At 48.1% G+C, this 23,108-nt stretch overlaps 1 protein-coding gene across 3 annotated transcripts in view; it reads left to right on the top strand.

Annotated features, from left to right (window-relative positions):
- Window positions 1-22,851, top strand: part of SMOX (spermine oxidase) — a 35,384-nt gene extending 12,533 nt beyond the window's left edge. The window contains exons 2-8 of one of the 3 annotated variants that reach the window (XM_065921486.1): window positions 9,398-9,631; window positions 13,636-13,862; window positions 18,082-18,255; window positions 18,823-19,177; window positions 19,846-20,006; window positions 21,852-21,941; window positions 22,385-22,851. In XM_065921486.1, coding sequence (XP_065777558.1) covers window positions 9,424-9,631; window positions 13,636-13,862; window positions 18,082-18,255; window positions 18,823-19,177; window positions 19,846-20,006; window positions 21,852-21,941; window positions 22,385-22,522 — 1,353 coding nt within the window. In that variant the 5' untranslated portion in view covers window positions 9,398-9,423 and the 3' untranslated portion in view covers window positions 22,523-22,851. Of the gene's footprint in view, window positions 1-9,397; window positions 9,632-13,635; window positions 13,863-18,081; window positions 18,256-18,417; window positions 19,178-19,845; window positions 20,007-21,851; window positions 21,942-22,384 lie in introns of all 3 variants that reach the window. The other 2 variants (XM_065921484.1, XM_065921485.1) reach the window with 2 other exon arrangements.
- The last annotated feature ends 257 nt before the right edge of the window (window positions 22,852-23,108 follow it).

The raw sequence follows: 23,108 nt of genomic DNA, 5'->3' as shown, positions 1-23,108 counted from the left end.
AACACACACTCAGACACACACACACACGCACGCAGGCACACACATGCACACACACACACATACACCTGTCACCCCAATCCTTGATGGGGAGGCATCTGGCTGTTTCTGTATCTTGAGATCCTGTCACAGAGTAGCACTCACTCAACTTTATTGTTGTTGTTAAATACACAAAAAATTTATCATTTTATCCATTTTTGAGCATACAGATCAGTGGTATTAAATATATTCACATTGTTGTGCTACCATCACCACTATCCATCTTCAGAACTATTTTTCATTTTTCAAAACTGAAATTCAGTACACTTTAAACACTAACCCCGTTTTTCCCCACTCCCCTGTCCCTGACAACTCCCATTGTACTTTCTGTCTCTGTGACTTTGACTACTCTTTGTACCTCATATAAGTGGAATCATACAGTGTTTATTCTTTTGTGACTGATTTATTTCACTTAGCATCATGTCTTCAAGGTTCATCCATGTTGTTGCATGTGTTAGAATTTCCTTCCTTTTCAAGGCTGAATAACATTCCATTATATGCATGTACCACATTTTGTTTATTCATCCATTGATGGACGCTTGAGTGGATTCCATCTTTTGGCTATTGTGAATAATGCTGCTATGAAGGAGGGGGAAGCTGCATCTTGAGGGAAGCAAAACATATATCCCTCCAAGAACTTGAGTCGGAGCCCAAGATCCGTTAGAGAACAGAACAGATGTGATGGCAATACCCATTTTGCAGATGAGAAAACAGAATCTTCCCTGGGTCACTAAGAGTTAGACCTCATCCTTGCACTTTGGGTCCTCTCTGAGGGTTTTTCCTGTGAGCCATGGTTTCCATGAAAACCATGGTGCTAAAGGTAGTCCCAAAGGAGGAAACTATTTAGCAAGCTGAGTCATCAAGGGAAACATAAAAGTGTGTGTGTATATGTGTGTGTGTGTGTGGGGGGGGGGGGGGTTGGGGAAAGACAAAAGAGAATGAGAAGGTAAAGAAAAGGTGTCTTCCTGGGGTTCCCTAAGGGCCATGGTGACTTGGGTGCCTCAGAACAGGCCTGATATGGTCTCGAGGCTGATTTTCTCTCTCCAGATTCAGCCCTTCCCAGGGTAGTGAGTGACTATGAGTACCATCTCCCATCAGCCCTCCTCTGCCTATGGCCTGATTGATGTCACCAAGGGCAGTCTCACACCAGTGTAGTCACTGGCATAGTAATCAGCTCTGTGGTCTCTTATATTTCTGGAGTTAATGGCTTCCTAGAGGGGTGGTAAGAGTTGCGGTGTCAGGTCCTGCTCAGAGGGAGGGAATCCAGGCCATGAGATCTCATCCTAAGGGTGAGCTAAAGGGAGCCGCAGTGAAACCTGTGCCTTTAGGACTTTGCTGGGGACACAGGACACTGGCTAATAGGGTCTGGGGTCCCAGCTGGCCTCATTCAAGGTACGGGTTGTGGATGTTGGCAATTTGATCTCTAGTAGTTTGATGTCAGAGCATGATCCACTCATTTTTGCTGAAGGTGGGCGGGATCTCTAGGATGGAGACCCTGGTTCCACTGCCAGCTGAGCTTTATGCCCATCAGAAGGACCCTGCCCCTTCTCTGACTTCTCCCCTTCCTTTTTCCCCCGCCTCCACCCCTTCTCAGGCAGTCCCCGGTTTCTGTCTCTGCAGGCAGCTATAAGCTGGGTTCCTGAAACAATTCACGTAGTCTATCCCACCTTGCAGAGCATCAAGGGAAATATAAAGTAGCCGGAGGACTCACCTCCCCAGGAATGCCTTCCCGTCCTGCCCACCAGTGCCTTCGTGGGTCACGCCTTTGGCTCTGACAATCCCCCAGACACTGAGTTTAGGGCTGTCTTTTTTCCATGCAGGGCAGGCTCCCCACTTCTCTTCTGAAAAACGCTTACAAAGCCTTTTAAAATTGTGCTTTTAGGGACTTTACACATGTGGTTACAGGGAAGAGATGTGGGTAATAAAGACATTATGCTTGGAGAAAAGTCTAAGTGCCAAGAAGGAAGATGGGGCCCCTAAAGCCCCTTCCCCATCTTGGCCTGTGAGGGCCAGAGGACACTGCTGGCAGGAGGGCTCTGCAGAATGCAGCCCACATGCTTTGTCCCTTTCATTGATTGAGCTTGCAGTTGGCAAATGGCCACCGTATCTGATACCTACTCCCCACCCACTCCCTGGCAAGACTGGTGGGATAGTCAGGCTGAGTCAAGGTTGGGGGGTCGGTCATACACAGGCTGTGGGATAGTCTGGTTGATGCCAAGGCTAAGGTCCACTGATATTAGGGTTGTGGCCAAGGTTGACACTGGAGTCGAAGCTCAGATGAAGACAGGTTCTTCTACACATGAAACGGAGCTCTGGGCCCTAGAAGAGGTGGCTCCCTCTTCTGTACTAGTCTCTGTGGGGATCATCCTCCCTTCCCCTCCCTCTCTGAGGTGACCCTGGCAGGTGACCCCATCTTTTTTCTGAGCTATCACTGAATTCTCCCAGCAGTCCCACCGGGTAGCTGTATCTATCCCCATTTTACAGAAGGGAAACTTAAAGACGGAAGGAGGCAGGCATTTACACATCAGATGGGGCTTCGATAAATATGTCCAGAGGAGGGGGTACAGGTGCTATGCCTTTGGGGTGAGTTCGGAGGTATTTGGAGGTGAGACCCAGAGATGGGAAGACACTAGTCTGGGGTCATTGCCAAGAGAGGCTGGGCTGGGGCCTGAATCCAGGCCTCTGGGTTCCCAGGCCGGTGTTCTCCCCCTCCCCCTGTGTCTTCTTGGGTCACAGACTGCTCTTGCCTTGGCCCCACGTTTATCCACCCCAGCCTACCTTCCGTGACTGGTCAGGCCTGGCTCAGCAGTCCTACTTTTTTCACTTCCTGCCTGGCTAGCCTGGGTGAGGAGGGCTGGAGAGGGTCTGGCTAGGAGGAGTTCAGGCTCAGTCCTTCCCTGGGGTTGAGGGTGGGAGGAGCGTCATGGGCAGACACAGAGCCCCATTGTCAGGGCCTCTGTGCAAAGCAGCTGGTCTGGGATTTCTGGGCGTTTTTTACATTTGAAGAATAATTGCATTGTCTAGGGGGCCCTTGAGACTCCAAATCCCTCCCCAGACCTGTCAGGCAGTCCAGAGAGATTCCTCAGGACCAGTATCCCAGCTTTCCTCCCCCTCCCTCCCTCCCTCCCGTGAGGAGCCTGAGGCACAGAGGGGTTCCTTCAGAGAATCTGAGGTAGGGTTGCTTCCCCAGGGCACTAGGAGTATCTGTTGGGAGGAGACCCGTTTAAGTTCCTGAGTTTGCTTGAGGAAGGTGCAAGTGGCCCCCCAAATCTCTGGACAGAGCTCACATGAGCAAGCATGTGGCGTAGAGAAGCCTGCTTATTGGAAGGTGCCCATTTTGGAGTGCTTCAGCTGTTGGGAGTCTGGATGCTAAAGGGTGACAGGGGGTGAGCCAGGTGGGCTAACTGCTTTGGTCATAGAGTTGTCTGGGATATGATCATTCATCCTGGGGTGACCCTGAGAAAAGGACAGGGAGACAGACCATTTGGGAGCCTGAGCCTTAATTCAGAAGGGAGCCAAGGATAGGTAGACTTTTCCTTTGTTTCATTGTTTCTTCTGAGAGAAAATTCTGGAAGGGTGAGGGGCTCCTGGGAGGCTGGTCCCTTGAGGCATTGCTTTTGTTGCAGTGGTCACTATTAGGGAGGGAATTAGCCTGATAGGCTGAAGTTGGCTCCAACACTGGGGGGGGGGGGGGGATGGGGCGTCTTGCACCAACCTGGGTCGTTGACAGGTTGTGATTCACTCCCAGGGCTTGAGGAAGGGGTCACCAGTCTAGTCTGGGACCTCAGCCCCGCTCAGTGATTGTGGAACTGCAGCCTCACTCGAGTAATAGGCAGCAGGATTTCCTGGGGGTGAGATGCTCATGCTCTGGGAACAGGCTGGGGTTGGGTGGTGATGGCTGCAAAGAACTCTCATTTCCAAGATGTCTGTAGCTTCAGGAAACACCAGGGGAGCAAGCCTTGCTGGTGGTTCAGTCAGCACAGAGTTGTGCAGTTACACAGTTGCACAAACTCTGTATCCTTCACAAGGCTGTACATGTGTTCAGAGAACCCAGAGCCCCCTTCTCTAATGTGTGGGGAGGAGTGTTTTCCATAGGCCTTCAGAGAGGCTAGGCTGGGGATACCTGAGTCTTTGGTGAAGCTGGAGTACGTGTATATGTTTGGAGCGGGGAGGGAGTGTGTGTGAGTGAAAACTGAAACCGGAAAGAACAGCTGGGTTCATTCAGAAGGGTCAAGCGCTGACATGCTGAGGCCTTCCCCATAGAAGTACATAGTAGATGTTCATGAATTGTTAGATTTTTATCCCTGGCTATGCTTGTCTTGGTTGGATGGCATCACCGACTCAATGGAATGAGCTTGGGCGAACTCTGGGAGATAGTGAGGGACAGGGATGCCGGGTGTGCTGCTATCCAATGGGGTCACAAAGAGTTGGACACAACTTAGTGACTGAACAACATGCTGTCTTTAAAGGATGGAACTTGGAACAGGTCCAACAATTCTCCAGGAGTGTGGTTCAGCCGGAGGAGGCAGGCAGGCAGGCACCTGGGGAACAGTGATATGGGGTGTGGGGTTGACAAGACTTGACCTGAGGGGTGAGGGCAGAACTTCTCCTTAGGATATTTTTGAGCCTTGTGAGTGCTCTGGCCCTTCAGTGGTTTTACTGTGGTTGAGAAAGCATAAGGAGATGCATGCTGTCCCCAGTTCAGTTCTGGGCTCAGCAAAGTGGCTCAGCAAATTTAGACGTTGGAGGCCAGGACTAAAAGATGTTTTTAGTATCTGGCAATTAGGAAATTCTTCTTGGCGGGTTGGATAGGACTATCTCTTTTACTTTTTAAATTTCTTGCAGGGTAAATTTCTGAGGGTGACAAAATGAAACTGGTGAGTATGTTGAGAGAGGGCAGATGGGAAAGTGGCAGTGGACATATGCTCGGTGGCTGGTGCCCATTCTTGGCACCTGGCCTCGTAGCCTTCACTCATCCTTCTTTGGTGACCCTGCCACGGGACCGGGCCCTTCTTCCCTTTATTCTCTCTTCTGTCTGCTTTCCAATTTGGCTACTTGGGTGGGTTCAGTTGGGGCAGTGTTGGCTCTGGCCTGCAGGGGGAGGTGGTGGCCTGCAGGCCAGAGAAAATGGAAGTGAAGGGTAGGAGGCGGGTGGGGGTTGGGTGGGGAGGCAGTGAGGCATCTGGATATCTTGAACGGGAGTGGACCTAATTTCTTGAAGCGACTAGGCATGGCCTGCCTGGGGACATGGGGGCCCTACCCTCCTACCCCTGTTTTGCCTTGGAAACAGGAGCCAGAAGGCAAGAGTCTTTCGCCCTGTCCCTGCTCCTTCCCCGCCTCCTCCTCCCTCTCCCCCTCCCTGCCTGGCTGAGCCAGCACTTTTTTCTTCTCTCCTTTATCTGCTCCAAAAGTACAGGGTGTTCTGTTTCTCCTATGCATACAGATCAAGGAAGGGGATGTTATTTATTTATTTATTTACTGAAGGCAAGAGAAGGAGAGGCAAGCACCAAGGAGCGTTAAGTGAGTTTTCTTCCCCAGTAAGGCATTTTCTCATAAAATTAAAAAATTTCAAAGGAAGAGATGGCACAAACCAACGGAACACAAATGTGCTCCCTCCCAATCTGAGATAACAGAGGGTCCAAAAGTCCAGCTCAGCATTTACCCGAGGGCCGAGGGCTGAGCACACAGTAGGTGTTGCTACATGTAGTTTCCTCTCTTCCCTTCAGTTTGGATCCCGGGGTAGACTGACTCTATGGGAGGATGGAGATGCCTCATTTTGCCATCTATGGACAGTGCTTGTGGCGTCTCTGGCTTAAGGGCCCCAGGGTTGATAGGCCCATCTGGGACAAGGCTTGTGGAGACAGAGAACTGGGGTTAGCAGTGAGGGCCAGTGGAACAGGTGACCGATATGGCCCCTGTTTACCTGTTTCCACCATGACTTCATTATAGCTCAGATGGTAAAGAATCTGCCTGTAATGCAGAAGACCTGGGTTTGATTCCTGGGTTGGGAAGCTAAGGAATGGCAACCCACTCTAGTATTCTTGCCTGAAGAATTCCATGGACAGAGGAGCCTGACTGGCTACAGTCCATGGGGTCACAAAAAGTCAGACACAACTAAGCAACTAACACCCATACCACGGCACCCTATGTATGATGTCTCTTTAAGTTGAAGATCTCTGGTATGTTGGGAACTTGGGGTCCTTTCTGGGTTCATCTTAAAGGCAAACTGCCTGCCCACATTTCCCACAATCCATTCCTGAAGCCTATACCAAAGGCAGTCTAAGAAAAATTTAGTTATTTTCAATTTTCTAGTTTTTGTATTAGATGATGAGTTCTTAGATGCTTATTTTAAAATAAGTAAATACAGACAATCAAAATAAATAAATAAATAAATATCTTAAAAAAAATTTAGCTACAGAACTTTACAAATGATTTTCCTGGACAAGGCTCTTAAAAATGCTGACAATCTCTAGACATCCATATAAGGCCTTATTTAACTGTCATAATAATGTAGGTTGGGACAAGCTGGACCACTTGAGAGAGAAAGAAATGGAGATTGGAAAGCCAGGAAGTTTAGGTATCCTCCACCCCAATGTGCTCCCCCAAGCGTTTCTTCCCTCCACAGGCCTCCCAAGGCTGAAGTTACCCTACTCCTCCACGTTTTCAGAGGTGGTGCTCCAGGGAGCCAAGGAGTTCTGCCCTGAGACCTCAAGGACTTGAAGGAGTAGAGGGATGCCGTTTCATCCCAGTTACACCTTGGTCTCCCCAGGAGCTTTTCGAGAAGGGGTTCCATCTGTAAGGTCGGGGAACCACTGCAGTAATCCCACCCCTTTACAGCGTAAAAGTGGTTGTTTTGGGGGGAGCAGCCTCAGGTTGGGAGTGGGGCTGGAGGCCTAGGGAGCAACGCCCAGGCAGAGCCCCCCAGGCTTGGAGAACTGGGGCGTCGGGGCAGGGTAGGCAGTCTCCATAGCAGGGTGCTCAGTGTTTACACTGGTTTATGCAGGTGCTCCCTGCGTGTTTACAAACCTGACGTAGAACACACTTCTTGCCTTCGCCGCGGGGCGGACTCTTCCTCTCTGTCGGCCGCTGGTACAGGCAGCCACACCCTCACCTCTAATTTTAGTCCTCCCAAGGAGAACCTGGGGAGGAAGCGGAGGGAGGCAGAGGGGGAGCGGAGGAAGGGTAAGGGGGAGGGGAGGAAAGGGCTCGAGCCAGCTCTGACCTCCTTGCTCCCAGGAGGCGAACCGAACATCACTACGGTGGGGGTGGGCGAGACCGAAGACGCGCTAGGAAGAATGTGGAAGCCGGGATACAGGTTCTCCTAGGAGGAGGGGAGCCCCTGCCTCTGAAGGTCTCCGTGTCTCGGGCGCCACCTTCCGGCCCTCTAGGGAATAGGTCCTCCACGAGTCGGGCAGCATGGGGATGGGGGGTGGGGTGCAGTTTGGAGAGAGTTTGGGGGCAGGAATGGGGTGACACTTCTGCCCGTGCCCAGGTGTGACATTGGCAGGTAGAGGGGGAAGATGAGTTCAAGGAGCAGCTTCTCAGCCTGAGCATATTCAGAAAAATAACTCTTTTAAAATCTGTGATAAAAAAATGTTAGAGGTGGGATGGAAACCTAAGCGGTCAGACCTTGAAGTGTGGGAAGAAGGTTAGTGCACAGATTTTATTTTTTTACAGTGAGCCAGGAATAGTTATTGAGGTGTTTATGCATACATATATATAGTGGCACTAACCACCATTCATAGTACATTTCCTTCCAGTCCAGAAAGTTCCCTTCTGACCCTTTCACTCATTCCCCTCCTTCCAATCTCTCTTCTATAATCACAGATTCATTTTACGGCTTCATGAATTTCACATAAATAGAGTCATACAATATGGCGCTCTTTTGTTTCTGGCTTCTGTTGTCAATGTAATGTTGTTGAGAGTAGTTTGGTTCTGTTTGTTGCTGAAGAATATTACCTTGTATGAGTACACTACAAATAGCACAATATATTTTTCTATTCTTCTGTTGATGGACCTTTGGGATATTTGTTTTTGGTTATCATGAAGAAAGCTGTCATGAACATTCTAGTGTATCTGTTTGGTGGAGTATACCCTGTTTCTCTTGGGTGTTTTCTTAGGAGTGGAATTGTTGTGTCATAGGAAGGGTTTTTCTTAGCTTTATTAGATTTATATGCCCCGTCTCCATTGCCCATCAGCTACTTTCCACTCATGAATTCATTTCCTTGTTGTTAGGTCTTGAATACTATGGATAGTTTGAATAACTGGACAGTATGCAACTTCTGCCTCTGAAAGCTTAGCAAAGGCAGCTTGGGTCAGGAAGGAAGTGGGGACAGGATCAGAGCTGAGTGGCCCCTTGGGATGGCCCAAAGATACCTTCAAGCCCTTATAGTCACTCTGGGAATAGAAGGGCAACCTCTCCCAGCCCTGGGGCCAGATTCAGGGACACCTTTGGCCTCTCATCAGCTCCCTAGACTGGCGTCTCTGAGCAAGCTGGCTTAGTGTAACTGTCAATTTGATGTCTGGCCTCTGGTGCCACAGGTCCTCATGGTCCACTGTTTCCTGGGCTCTTTGCTGCTTTGTGGTGACTGAGGGGCTGGGTGGCTTGGGACAAAAAACCGGAGACCTACCCGGAATAGCAGAGGTTCATTCAATACCAGCCTCGTGGCACTTTCTTGGGGGAAGGTGGGACTGTGTCCTGCCCACCAAATTACCACCTCATTTAGGCTCTGAAAGACTAACAGAAAGCAAGAGGAGAAGAGAAGACAGCGGAAGGGAGAGTGAGGGCCAGGGAAGGGCCAGGCCAAGGAGGGAGAGTAGAGGGTCTAGTGCAGTGGGTACAAGTATCCCGGGCTTGGTTCCAGCAGCCTGAGGTCTGTACAGCATCCTGCGGTCCATGTGAGCATCCTGAGGTTGGTGTGAGCTGGACCACAGCAGTGATGCTGGGCTGTCCTGGGTTGTGCTGATCCGGGGTCAGCAGCACCAGGGTCAGTTTCTCCTAATTTTGACCTTCTTGATCATCCTCTTTCTTGCTGACTCTTGTCTCGTCCTTGAAGAAGAGGCAGTACCTAGTTGGTCTGGGGTGGGATTGATGGATTTCAGGGGTTTGGGATGGACTCTCAGCTCTCCTGTTTGCTGATGAGGGCCCACAGTACATAACCTCCTTCCTATTTCCTTCCTTATGGCTCCCTCTTTTCCTCCCTCCCCACATCCTTTGGAGATGGCTCTTCTTGCCCAGATCCTCAGAAGAGAACGAGAGGGCTCAAGGTCCTCCTTTGAGGGCAGAGGCTGGGAGCATCTCCTGGGGCAGGTGCGAAGTGAAGGCAGAGCAGGTGAGCTGTGACCCCCCTCCCTGCTCCAGGTTCCTAGGAGGCGAGTGTGGACGGTATGCAAAGTTGTGAATCCAGTGGCGACAGCGCGGATGACCCTCTCAGTCGTGGCCTGCGGAGAAGGGGACAGCCTCGTGTGGTGGTGATCGGCGCTGGCTTGGCTGGCCTGGCTGCGGCCAAAGCACTTCTGGAGCAGGGCTTTACAGATGTCACTGTGCTTGAGGCGTCCAGCCGCATCGGGGGTCGCGTACAGAGTGTGAAACTTGGTAAGTGCCGCATTCACCTCAGTCCAGTCATCTCCCAAGGTCACCTCTTGCCTCCCAGTGCCCTGGCCTAGCTGAGATCTTGTTATTTTAGTTCTTTCCCAGGGTTTAGAGTTCTGTCATGCATGCTGCCTGGGCATTTTCCAGAAACTTCCTTTGCCTCCTCAGCACCCTTCTGAGGTGTGCAGAATGGGAGTCTGGCCTCTGTTTTTGGAACAAAATCTAGGGTTCACAGTGTTTAGGTGGGAGAGGACACCCAGAACCCAACTGTCTTTGTAGTAGGTAGGCTGGTTTCTGTTTCACAAGAAGGGGAATTGTGCAAGTTTCTATTAGTTGTTAACTTTTGAATATGATTTAGTATACCATTACTAAGAGCTAGCCCTGGGACAATAGGAGCTCAGTGCAGTGGAGGTGGAAGAAGACTTTGGGCCTCCTTGTGAGTGATGGGCAGGTCTTAGGATTGTCTGGGAAGAGGATCTGTGTAGGTTTCAGAGTATTAAGGCTTCTGGAAAAGGCAACCAGTTACGAGACACATCCCAGGAGTGGGCAGATTTTGCTAGGGGTCCTAAAGGGTGGGGGATTGCCTGAAATGCAGTCAGAGGTCAGGGTTTCCTAGCCAAGGGGTCTGAGAATGAGAATGGCCCAGTGGGACTACCCATGGTGGCCTGGCGTATGGGGGTTACACTGACCCTCCATAGAATTTTGTGTCTTGTTACCTGGGCTGCAAGGCCAAGCAGATTCTGTGCATTTACTTTTGACGAATGGAGCAATTGGTTCAGAAAAGTAGGTGGTCAGGCTTAGAACAAGCAGAGGTTGAGGAGACATGGGAAACTTTTTATTTTTTAAAAAACTTTGATCACATTAAAAGTCTTTCTTAGAGCATTTCCTGAAAGGTATATGTGAAGTTATATCTGTCTCCCCTGGCAGACACAGGAGTATGTGTTGGCAGTGAAGATGGAAGTGTGCCCCAAAGCACAATGGAAACCTGAGGACAGTCAGCTGGGGGACCTCCTGGGGGAAGCCTGAGACTCAGCTCAACACCGACTGGCTGGCTAGGAGCCTTAGGGATTGGCTGGCTAGGAGATGGGATGGCTCCATTTGTGGTTCTCAAGTCCTGATGAGACATTCAGGGTCTGACATAAAAGCGGAAGACGGGAGGACAAATGGCCCAGTCTCAGTGGCAGTTGACAACTGAGATGTGCTTTGCAGGGAAGTTGGTAGAGGGAGCGAAGTGGAAGGAATGGGGCTACAGGAGGCTGAGGAGATGCATGTGGCTGGAAGCCTCCCTTGGAGGGGAGGGAGCTTGGGTGGGCCTTAGGTGATGAGGGGAGTTGGATAGCTGGTCAAAAGAAGGAACGGATGATGTATATGAGGAATCAGATCAAGGCAGACTCTGCTAGACTATGGGAGAGCAAGTCCAGGCAAGCGCGTAGGTGTTGTGTGTGCAGACACCTGGGGCTGAAAGCCCAGGCTGCAGTTGGACCTGCAGCAGTGTGAGATGCTAGCTGTGAATCCCGGTGGTAAGGGCAGTGGTGATGACCAGAAGCCCCAAGGACACTGTGGGGTATTTGTAGAGATGGTGCCCGCTACCGTGTGGTTATAAGGACGGCAGAGGTGAAAGGCCTGTGGGGGAGGACAGGAAACATCCTAAGACTGAGGCTGCTCCGGGCCACCCCACCTCCTTGTAAAGCTTGAGGGATAGGGTGGAACTCTGATGTTGCTGACCTTGAGCTGTTCACCTCATTCCTGCTTATGCCTGGATACTCCACGCCTGGACATTGCTGCCCAGTGACTATGACTTGGAACTCCCTGGTGTACCCTGGGAAGGGTCCATGATGCAAGCCCCTTTTGCTTCGTTTGGAAACTCAAAAGAAGCAAAACAAAAACAAAAACAAATGCCTTCGGGAACTTGAGGCCCTAAAGGATAATTAGTGATAAATGTCCCCAGTGACCAGCCCCCCTTCCTGAACCCTGTGGAAGAAGGACAATGGGTTTCCAGCTTTTCATACCCTCTAGTCTGCCCACTTTCCCTGGACAAAGGAACCCATACATTCCTGCCCCTGATTCCAGAGTCACCAGGAAGTTCTGTCTTACTGGCTGTGGTTTGAGGTTGATTGTTTTTTCTCTTGCTCTGTGTTTGGCACATAGATGCATACAGGGCTACAGGGCTTTTTTTTTTTGAACTGATGGTTTAATTAGAAGCAGCCCAGGAAAGAGAAGGCACAAAAAAAGAGGAATGCCCAATTCCTGGGGTGAGGGGTGATTGTTGTCTGTTATTGTTTGTAAGATAGCTATTGCTGCATAACAGACCAGCCTGAAATATGGTGGCTTAAAACAACATCATTTGATTTGCTGATATTCTGTGGCTCCAGAAACTTGAGTTTCTCTTCATGGTGGTCACAGTCTAAAAGGGTGAGGATAGAAGGCACAAGGTTTCTTGAGGCCTAGTCTCTGAAGCCACAACATTGCTTTCATTGCATTCTATTAATCAAAGCAAGTCATAAGGCAAGCCCAGATACAAGGGGTGAGGAAAGACCTCCATCTCTTGATGGGAGGACTGTCAAAGTCACATTGCAAAGGGCCATGTGTGTAAGGATAGGAGGAATTATTGTGTCCATCTTGGCAAAAAAGTTATCATACATGATGTCTTGAATCAGATCTCCAAAAACAAAAAACAAAACACCAAAAAATGTTCCTCTATATTTTCCTTTCTTTGTTTCAACTTTCCTGGGAGCTAGGCAGGGGAGGAGGCAACTGTATCACAGGCTCTGCAGCATGAGAAAAGGAAATTGAGCCCCAGAAGAGGAAATAGGCTCAGGCACAGTGGGAACTGGCCTCAGAGTATCTGGTCCCTTGGCTATGGATGGGGTGGTAAAATGAGCCACCAGCCTTGTCCCAATTTGGGCCCAGGAGTTCCCCTTACCCCAAACAGTCTCTTAAGGTTTCGCCACCTGTGCCATAGGATGAGAAAGCTTAGTTTTTTCCAGAAGTCTGTTTTAGATTGCCTTGGGGAGGAGTCTTCAAAACTGGAATGTTTTCCCTCTTTCTTCTGCCCTAGACTGAGTTAGGAGCTGGTGTAAGGCATAGTTCCGGCGAGGCAGAAAAGGAAAGACGACCTCAACAGAAGTAGGTTACCTTTATTCAGGCAAGGAGGGGCGACAGTCGGCCAAACAACCAGGCTGAGCGCCGAAAGGGATCAGGGAGGCTTCATACTTATAGGGAGGTTTGTGGAAGTGATAAGGGAAACGTCAATCAGGCGGGATATTTTGAGTATTCTTTTGTTGAGATGACACTTGTAGTTGGGCAGGGGGTGATAAGTCTTCTGAGCGGGTGTAGGGGGTGGAAGGTTTCTGGACAGGGGGTGATAAGTCCCAGATAGATGCAACCGGCCTGGAGCATCAGGATGGAACTAAAATTACGCTTTGTTTTCTCCGAAGTTAGATGATTCAGCAAGAGGTCTTTGAGACTGTAGTTCTCTTTTCTAGGCCCAAAAGACTCCTTCAGTTGGCCATTTTCCATCTGGGTGAGTGGCTTAGATTCCTGAACCACTGGATTTTGAGGAATTGGAATAAGGCCAAATGGGGACCTTGGGTCTGGAAGGCTGGGCCTCCTCACTGGGTATTTCAGGTACCTGTACCACGTGGCACCCTCTGGTACCATAGAATTTCTCCTGAGACGGAGGCACCACTGAGGAGGGAAGGCCTATTGTCTGATGTTATCACAGAAGGAGAATCTTCTAATTATTCCAGTGAGGCGACTTGGTGTTGTCAGAGTCTCTGAGGGTGGAAGTTACCTCATTTATAAAGTGGAATCCATTTTGTGCTGCATGTGGTTTCTTACTGGGAGCTTTTCACTGAAGACTTTGGTTCGTTGCCAGAGGGGGACCTAATCCCCTTCCTTGCCCTGTTGTTGGGGATGGAAGGACCCCTTGGAGAAGGAAGATGAGGCAGTGTTCCGGCCCTGTTTGAAGAGTCCTTGCTGTGCTAAGATCCTGTTGTTGTCATCAGGACACGCTATCTTTGAGCTGGGAGCCACGTGGATCCATGGCTCCCACGGGAATCCCATCTATCATCTAGCAGAAGCCAATGGCCTCCTGGAAGAGACAACCGATGGAGAACGCAGTGTGGGCCGCATCAGCCTCTACTCCAAGAATGGCGTGGCCTGCTACCTCACCAACCGTGGCTGCAGGATCCCCAAGGATGTGGTTGAGGAATTCAGTGATTTATACAACGAGGTGAGGTATTAGGGGAATAGTTGAGCACAAGGGTGTGGGGGACTTGGAGCACACCGGCACTGTGTGTGTGTGTGTGTGTGTGTGTGTGTGTGTGTGTGTGTGTGATGGCGGTGGGGGTCTAGCCAACTTGCTAGGGTTTTCTGTGATTTTGGTCATGTCTGTACATTCTCTGGGCCCCAGTTTGAGGGTAGAATGAAGACAATGAGTGGAGAAGTACTAGGGAAGAGATTATTGATACTTATGATTAAATATTTCCCCAGAAAGCCCTTAAATATCTATTAGATTTGTTACCAGGTAAATGTGTATGATTATTGTTGTTAACGTTCTTAGACACTCTTGTAAATGATAACTTTAAAAAAACCCTTATTTTCTAATTGTTCCTGGTATATAGAATTATAACTGATTTTTAAAAATTGAAGTATAGTTGATTTACAATATTATATTAATTTTGGGTGTACAGCATAATGATTCAACATTTTTATACATTATACTGCACTTAAAGTTATTACAAGATAATGGTTATATTTCCATGTACTGTACAATATATAGTTGTTGCTTATTTATTTTTATACATAGTAGTTTTTATCTCTTAATCCCATACCCCTGTTTTACCCTTCATTCCTTCCTTCTCTCCACTGGTAACCACTAGTTTGTCCTCTATATCTGAGTCTATTTCTGTTTCATTATGTTTGTTTATTTTTTAGATTTCACATATAAGTGATGACATAGAGTATTTGTCTTTCTCTGTCACACTTATTTCAGTAAATATAATACCCTCTAGGTCCATGCCTGTTGTTGAAAATTTCAGATTTTCATTCTTTTTTATGACTGAGTAAAATTCCAATGTGTGTGCGTATATATATATACACACATATATAACAATATAGTTTATATCTAAGATGTATATAAAACATGTGTGTGTATACTATATATGTAACTGTGTTTTATATCTATATCTATCTAACATCTTCTTTATACATTCATCTGTTGATGGGTGGGCACTTAGATTGCTCCCATAGTTTGGCTATTATTAATAATGTCGCAGTGAACTTTTGGGTACAAGTATCTCTTCAAATTAGATTTTCTTTTTCTTTAGATATATACCCAGGGGTAGAATTGCTCAGTCATGTGATAGTTCTATTTTTAATAGTTTGAGGAACCTTCATATTTCCCATAGTGGCTGTATCAATTTACATTACCGGCAACAGGGTAAAGGACTCCGTTTTCTCCATATGTTCACCAATGTTTGTTACTTGTATTCTTTTTGATGATAGCTCTTCTGATAGGTGTGATATCTCACTGTCATTTTTAATTTCTCTGATGATTAACTATGTTGAGCATCTTTTCATATGCCTATTGGCCACCTGTCCTTCTTCTTTGGAAAAATGTGTATTCAGGTCTTCTCCCCATTTTTTAATCAAGTTGATAGTTTTTTTTTTAATTGAGTTGTATGAGCAGTTTATATATTTTGGATATTACCCCTTATTGGTCATATTATCTGAAAATATATTTTTCCATTCAGTAGGTTGTCTTTTTGTTTTGTCAGTGACTCCCTTTGATGTGCAAAAACTTTTAGATTGAATTAAATTTGTTTTTGCTTTTGTTTCTTCTGCCTTAGGAGAAAAAAGGTGCTTCAATTTATGTCAAAGAGTGTTCTGCCTACGTTGTCGTCTAGGAGCTTCATTATTTCCATTGTTACATTTAGGTCTTTAGTCCATTTTGAGCTTACTTTTGTATGTGGTGTGAGAAAATGTTCTAATTTCAGTCTTTCACATATGGCTGTCTAGTTTCCCCAGCACCACTTGTTGAAGAAGCTGTCTTTTCCCATATATATTCTGCCTCCTTTATCATAGACTAACTGTGTGTGGGTTTATTTCTGGGCTCTCTAGTTTGTTCCATTGATCTGTGTGTCTGTTTTTGTGTCAGTACCATGCTGTTTTGATTACTGTAGCTTTGTAGTATAGTCTGAAGTCAGGGATTGTACCAATGTCTTATTCCGGTTTAAAAAAAGTTAATATTTTTAGTAACTTTGCTGTGAACTGCAAAAAACAAGCAAGATAACTTGTAGGTCTTGCCTTCTGATAGCTTCCATTTATAGTGTAATGACCCTTCACTTTAGGTTAGTAAACTGGTCAACACTCACCTATTATACATTTTTTATATCTCTTGAGCATAGGAAAGAAGAAATGACTCTTGCTTTGGGTTGTCCCTGCTCAATGGAAGGCAGGAACACTCACTGTCTTATGTTGTGTACAATCCTATAGTGTTGTGTGTTCTCACTCAATATTAAGCAAGTAAGAATTAGTATTCTTGAAAGTAGACCTTCTTGGTGTACTGAGAATCAGTCCTGTCCTGATTCCTATGTTACCGTGAGTGCTTCAAGCATGGATGCCTCTTGAGAATGACATTCAGGGTTCATAACTTACTGGTTCTTTTAAACGTTCTTGAAGGTAGATCATCATCAACTTCTGCTTGTGGGTCTGATTTTTGAAAGCCAAGAGTGTGAGTCATGGAAAGTAGGACAGATAAAGGTAGGTTATCATTGGAGAAGGAAATGGCCACCCTCTCCAGCATTCTTGCCTGGAGAATTCCATGGACAGAGGAGCCTGGTGGGCTACAGTCCATGGAGTTGCAAAGAGTCAGACATGACTGAGTGACCAACATTACATTATTATTATTATCATTCTAAGTGGTGCTGCTTTGAGTCAGAAGGAAAAGGTGTTAACCATCAGGTCAAGAGAGATTTCCTTATATAGCTCTTAGACAGTGCTGGAGGCCATTCTGAAGAGGTGTGCTCTAAGCATGTGAAGCCTTGCCTGAGGGTGGCTTCATAATAAATATGCAGCCTCCCTCCCAAGGCGATGACTTTGAAGGGCTACTCACTTGAATGTGTTGTATTTGTTAACAAATAGATGAATTTGTTCGGTAGTTATCACATATTGCTTAATTTCTGGAGCAAGATTACCTTGACTCAGGTACCAGTTTTGCCATTCATGTAGAATGGTATATACTTGTATATTCATGAGCTAGTTATTGAGCCTCTCTGAGCTTTACTTTCCTCATCTGTAAAACAGACACAGTTATTCCTACTTCATAGTGTCTTGAAGGGTAAATGAGATCCCAGTGAAAAGTGCTTAATGAGAAATGGGGTGAATATTGTTAGCTCTTACAGACCCATCCCATTTCCCTTGGGTCACATTAGGAAGATGTCATTTAACCTAGGACAGGAGACTACTCACATGACAAATGCATGTTCAATTATGGCAGTCCTAGTCAGTGGTTGACACAAAGAATCATGTAAGTCTGTTAGTCCTCAGCTGGGCATTTTGGTCTTTAGTTGACATAAGCTGACTGGCTGGCTACTCTGTTTCTTATCTCCAAGGGGAAAAATCTAAGGGGGAGGAGGCAAGTTGAAAGCCTGACTCCTTGGCAGTGGTACTAGGTGAGGAATTTGCTGAGGACTTCAGTTAAAGCCAAACACCCAGCATCTTGTGACTGTTGGGAGAAGAAAAAGGAATGATTTAACTTGCTTTCTTCTTTATATGCAGAGAAATGTTTAATTTATGTTTCTATATTATGTGGAGGCTTTTCCCTTGGGGGGGTGGTGGGGGTCGGGCCATACCACCTTTCTTCCTCAGCAGTCCTAGAGCTGGGTTGCAGGGTAGACACATTCCTGTCAATGTATGGGCCCCTTTTGCCCTTTCCCCTGCAAAACATCAGCCAGGACACAGCTCCATACTGCCTTCCCGGGAGAGGGTGAAGCAGATACACTTGGACAGGAATGTCAGGGGAGAGTCCTTGCATTTGGTTCTTGAAAAAGGGTTATCTGTGTAGACGTGGGTTCTTTAGTGGGTGGTATGCTTGGCTATGTAGAGCACTTGAAAGGGCAGTTCCTTTCCCACACACTGTACAGGCAGCAGAGATTTCACTTTGTTCTAAGCAGGGGTTCGGTAAGAGAGCTTCTGGGGCCCATCCCACCTCCTGTGTCTGGAGGCAAGGAAGCCAAGTGTGCAGGTTCAGTTTGCCATCCCCAAACCTCCATTTTGTTGGTGCAGCCTCAGTATAAAGCTGAGCACCACATTACTTCACCACGAGGTGCCATGGGCTCAGCATGTCCAGGAGCACTTTGGAGATGGTGAGTATTGAGTTAGAACCCGTGGGTCTGAGATGGAGGTGGGATGAGTGAATGTGTTTTCAGTCTCCTGGGATCTCTTTGCAGGTCTATAACTTGACCCAGGAGTTCTTCCGGCATGGTAAACCAGTTAATGCTGAGAGTCAGAACAGCGTGGGGGTGTTCACCCGAGAGGAGGTGCGCAACCGCATCAGGGGTGACCCTGATGATCCAGAGGCCACCAAGCGCCTGAAACTCGCCATGATCCAACAGTACCTGAAGGTATCTTTGCCATCTCGGAGCTCTGTTGAGTACAAATGCCAGAATGAGAGAGACTGACCCTGGGGAAGTTGGGTCCGAGAAGGGCAGCACTGCCCCAAAGTCCTGCTTCTGTCCCTGCCCAGCCTTGGCGGTCACCTGGCTCCCCTCTGGCTCTTCCCACAGGTGGAAAGCTGTGAGAGTAGCTCGCACAGCATGGATGAGGTGTCCCTGAGCGCCTTTGGGGAATGGACTGAGATTCCTGGTGCCCACCACGTCATCCCCTCGGGCTTCATGCGGGTTGTGGAGCTGCTGGCTGAGGGCATCCCAGCCCACGTCATCCAGCTGGGGAAACCCGTCCGTTGTGTTCACTGGGACCAGGCCTCATCCCGCCCTCGGGGCCCTGAGATTGAGCCCCGGGATGAGGGTGACCATAATCGTGATGCCGGGGAGGGCAGTCAGGGTGGAGAGGAGCCCCGGGAGGAGAGGCAGGATGAGGAGGAGCAGTGGCCAGTGGTGGTGGAGTGCGAGGACTGCGAGGTGATCCCGGCAGACCATGTGATTGTGACCGTGTCGCTGGGCGTGCTCAAGAGGCAGCATGCCAGCTTCTTTCGGCCAGGCCTGCCCGCCGAGAAGGTGGCTGCCATCCACCGACTGGGCATCGGCACCACTGACAAGATCTTTCTAGAATTCGAGGAGCCCTTCTGGGGCCCCGAGTGCAACAGCCTACGGTTTGTGTGGGAGGACGAGGCGGAGAGCTGCACGCTCACCTACCCGCCCGAGCTTTGGTACCGCAAGATCTGTGGCTTTGATGTCCTCTACCCGCCTGAGCGCTACGGCCATGTGCTGAGTGGCTGGATCTGTGGGGAGGAGGCCCTTGTCATGGAGAAGTGTGATGACGAGGCAGTGGCCGAGATCTGCACAGAGATGCTGCGGCAGTTCACAGGTGCGTCCCGGTCCTTGTCCCGCCACCGGCTCAACAGGCCTCGCTCTGTCTGTCCTCCTCTTCTAGACCCTCTGAGTCTCCTGAACCAGTACTAGCATCCTCATCCCCAGGTTGTGAAACTGAGGCGGCGCACCCCTCGGGAGAGATGCTGTAGGTCACTGTGTCTTAGCTTTGGCCTCCTAAATTGGAAGCTCTCTCCATTTGCAATTTGAGACACTCAAGATCACAGGCTCTGTGTTTCTTCTCTGTTTCTAAGGCTGATGGTGAAAAACTCAGATATCACCCCCAAACCTCAGATTGCCTACTCATGTTGTCTTGCTAAGAGATGGGCTTGTGGTTGTTTTGTCTGATTTTTAGTTGAACGTCTTTCCTGCACTATCCCAGAAGAGCCCCACAAGAACCCCTGAAGTTGGAAGGGGGAACATGATTATCTGGGATGTTTTTCAGATAGGAAAATTAAGGCCCACGGAGAGGGGGTGTTTTTCTGGGGTATTACAAGGAGACATTGAGGGGTATACAGCTTGAACCTCAGCCTCCCTCCCTCCCTTCTTCATGCCTGGACTTCCTGGAGCCCCTGAGGTACAATGGGAGTTGTCTGCTCAGGAGTGTCTTCTTTGTACAACCATTTCTTATCCTCCCTCCCCCTGGCTCTTCTCACTCCCCAACAGGGAATCCCAATATCCCAAAGCCTCGGCGAATCCTGCGCTCGGCCTGGGGCAGCAACCCCTACTTCCGGGGATCCTATTCATACACACAGGTGGGCTCAAGTGGGGCAGATGTGGAGAAGCTGGCCAAGCCCCTGCCGTACACAGAGAGCTCCAAGACAGCGGTGAGTGTGGGTGTGCTGGGCAGGCGACGGGCTGCAGGGTGAGGGGTCTGTGACGGTGGGTGTTTGGTGTGTGTGTTTGGTCCAGGGGAGGAGTGCCAAGGTAAGATAGGTGGAGTAGCTCCTGTAATGATGGAGAAAACAAGAAAAAGGACACTTAACATCTGGAAGAACAGACAGAGTCAAACTAGGATATCTTAAATGCTTTCTTGAGGCTATAAAAACCAACACTTTTAATTCTCTGCTGTCCTATATGGTAGCCATTAGCCACACTTAATTTAATTAAAATCTAAAGTAATAAATACAACATTTTGTTTCTCAGTTGCATTAGCCAGATTTCAAGTTTGAGAGCCGCCTGTCACTCATGGTTGCCACGTTAGGAGTGTGTCACTATGGAGCATTTCTGTCATTGTGGAAAGTTCTGTTGGGCAGCACTGACCCAGTATGTTTTGCTTATTTCCCCCAATTTGTTTTAGAAAATAAAACAAAATACTGACCTTCCCCCCAATTATAGTAACTATATAGTAAAACATATAGAAAAATAATAAATTGAAATTATTTATATATATTTCGGTTCCTATAAAGTAGATTTTGAGTTCCCCCCACCAAGCATACCCATACAATAGATGTTAAAGCCCCAACAGAATTATATTTGAAATAATCCTCTGGTGTAATTGATGAAGAAGACAGCAGTTAAACAATGTGTTGTGCCTGTCCTGGCTGTGCTTAGGAAAGGCTGCTGCTATAGCCGTCCTCCTTCTCTTGTCCCCTGCATCAGTTAGGACTAGCTCACATAACAAAAAGCAAAACAAACTGCGGTTTAAACAAGACAGAAGTTTACTTAGGTCACACAAAAGGAAATCTGGAGGTTGATGTTGGGGCCCAGTATCAGTAGCACCTGGCTCCATCTTCCAGGCCACCTTGGGATCCAAGAGGGCTGTGGAGGCTGCTGCTCTTGTTCTCAAGTCTGTGACAGGCTGATGAGTGAAAGAAGGGAACCCTTGGGAGGAGTCAGTGCCCCTAAGCATTAGTGCACTTGAAGTTGCTTGGCTAGAACTTAGTCACATGACTTTACCAGCTGCTAGAGAGACTGGGATACATCTTTTTTTCCCTGGATGGCAGTGGTGGTGGTGGTTTGGTCGCTAAGTCATGTCCAACTCTTGCGACCCCATGGACTGTAGTCAGCCGGGCTCTTCTGTCCATGGACCCAGTTAAAGGTCAGGAATTTTGTTACTGAGGAGAAAGAAAGGATGTGGAGTAGGCGGCTTGCCCTCTGCCACTATATGTGCCCCCCTTTCAGCTTAACCACTTCTGCAGGTTCTTTATTGGTGGGTTAAAACCTCACTACTCAAGGTGGGTGGTCCATGGACCGGCAGACTGGCACCATGTGGGAGCATGTTAAACATGCAGACTTGCAGCCCACCCCAGACCTGATGAATGAAAACCTCATTCTACAAGATCCCCAACACATTCAGTTTGAGGTATATTGGAATAAAATCCAAACTCAAGCTTGGAATGCAAGCATTTGTTCTATGCTTGGACCCCACCTAAACAGCCTGCTTTCTTGATGTTAAGCTTGGCTCTGCCAAAATTCTCACCATCTCTTAGACAAGGCCTAGGAGATGCATTTCTGCCCCCATTTTTCCTTCTTCCTGAAACATCCTTTGCCTGTTTATTTATCCAGCATCTTCTGAGAAGAAGCCCAAAGGTCCTGTCCTCTGGGAAGCTTTGTGTGATCTCCCTGACAGAGGGCCTCTTTTCTGGGCTCTCAGCACCTCGCCCACACACCCATCACATCACGTATGATGCCATTTAGTAATTGGGTTTCGTGTCTGGCTTCCCCACCAGCAAGGAAGCTCCTCAAAGCAGCTGCCTGGTCACCTTTTATCTTCCAAGTGCCCAGAACAGTCCCTGGAACCTAATAGGGGCTCCATAAAGGTTTGTTAAATTACTGCCTAACTTTATTGAGTTCTTATATTCTTTCAAGGTTCTGAGTCCTTTAGATACATTATTTCACTTAATCCTTACAATCACCCTCAGAAGTAGATGATATAAACTCATTTTGGAGATGAAGAAATCAAAGCTTAGGGAGGTTAAATCATTCCCAAGTTCACTAGTAAGAGGCAGTGTGAATTTCTGAAACTGTAGAGCCAGTACTCACAAAAACCTCAGAGCAAAAAGGACTGAGGCCCGGATGTTTGGGGAAGAAGCAGGGGAAGATGGGCAGGTGGGATGGGCAGCTCCTCATCCTATGGAAATAGCAATACCTGCATCTCAGATGCCCGCTTATTCCTTTCTAACTTGTAGTGTGGATGGGGGTTCTGGGCAGACAGGTAGCCTTTCTTGCTCCTCCATTTTCACTTCCCTGTCCCCCCGCCCAGCCTATGCAGGTGCTGTTCTCAGGTGAGGCCACCCATCGCAAGTACTATTCCACCACCCATGGTGCTCTGCTCTCTGGCCAGCGTGAGGCTGCCCGTCTCATTGAGATGTACCGAGACCTCTTCCAGCAGGGGACCTGAGTGCCTCATTGCTGCCGAGCGTGTTCCTTAAAGAACCACTAACTCGTGACTGCCAGCCCTGCCCCTTGCTGCTGTGTACTCCTCATTTCTGAATCCTCTCTAGAATGGATTTGTGTCTTCTGTAGAGCTGACATCTAACTGGCTTCAGACCTGGCCCTGTAGCTTCTTCTTTTCTCCTTCCTGGGTGGTGGCCAGGGTGGGGTCCGTTGATTTACCTCTGTGCTCTGATCTCTGACCTCCCTATGCTTCCCCTCATCTCTAACCTTGTTATTGTAAGTGCCTTCAATACTTTGCATTTTGGGATAATAAAAGAGGCTTGCCCTTCCTGTGCTCCTCAGCTTCTCTCTTCCATTTTTCTTAGCCTCATGTGTGTGTGTGTGTATGTGTGTACATGTGTGTGTATGTATGTCTTTGTGTGTTTGTCATATCTTCTTTGAGGGGATCATGGGGCCATCTATGGTCTGGATATACCCCCAGAAAGGAAGATGCCTGCCTTTAGTGGAAGGGGCATCCTCTTACCCCAGTCTGTTTCTGATTGTTTCCCTTCCTGCCAGTGAGACCCCTTAGGAGTAAGAGTCCCTCATTA

This window comes from Muntiacus reevesi, chromosome 2 (assembly GCF_963930625.1).
Source record: "Muntiacus reevesi chromosome 2, mMunRee1.1, whole genome shotgun sequence".
NCBI classification, from domain to species: Eukaryota; Metazoa; Chordata; class Mammalia; order Artiodactyla; family Cervidae; genus Muntiacus; species Muntiacus reevesi.
This window is presented reverse-complemented; position numbering and strand designations above follow the sequence as displayed.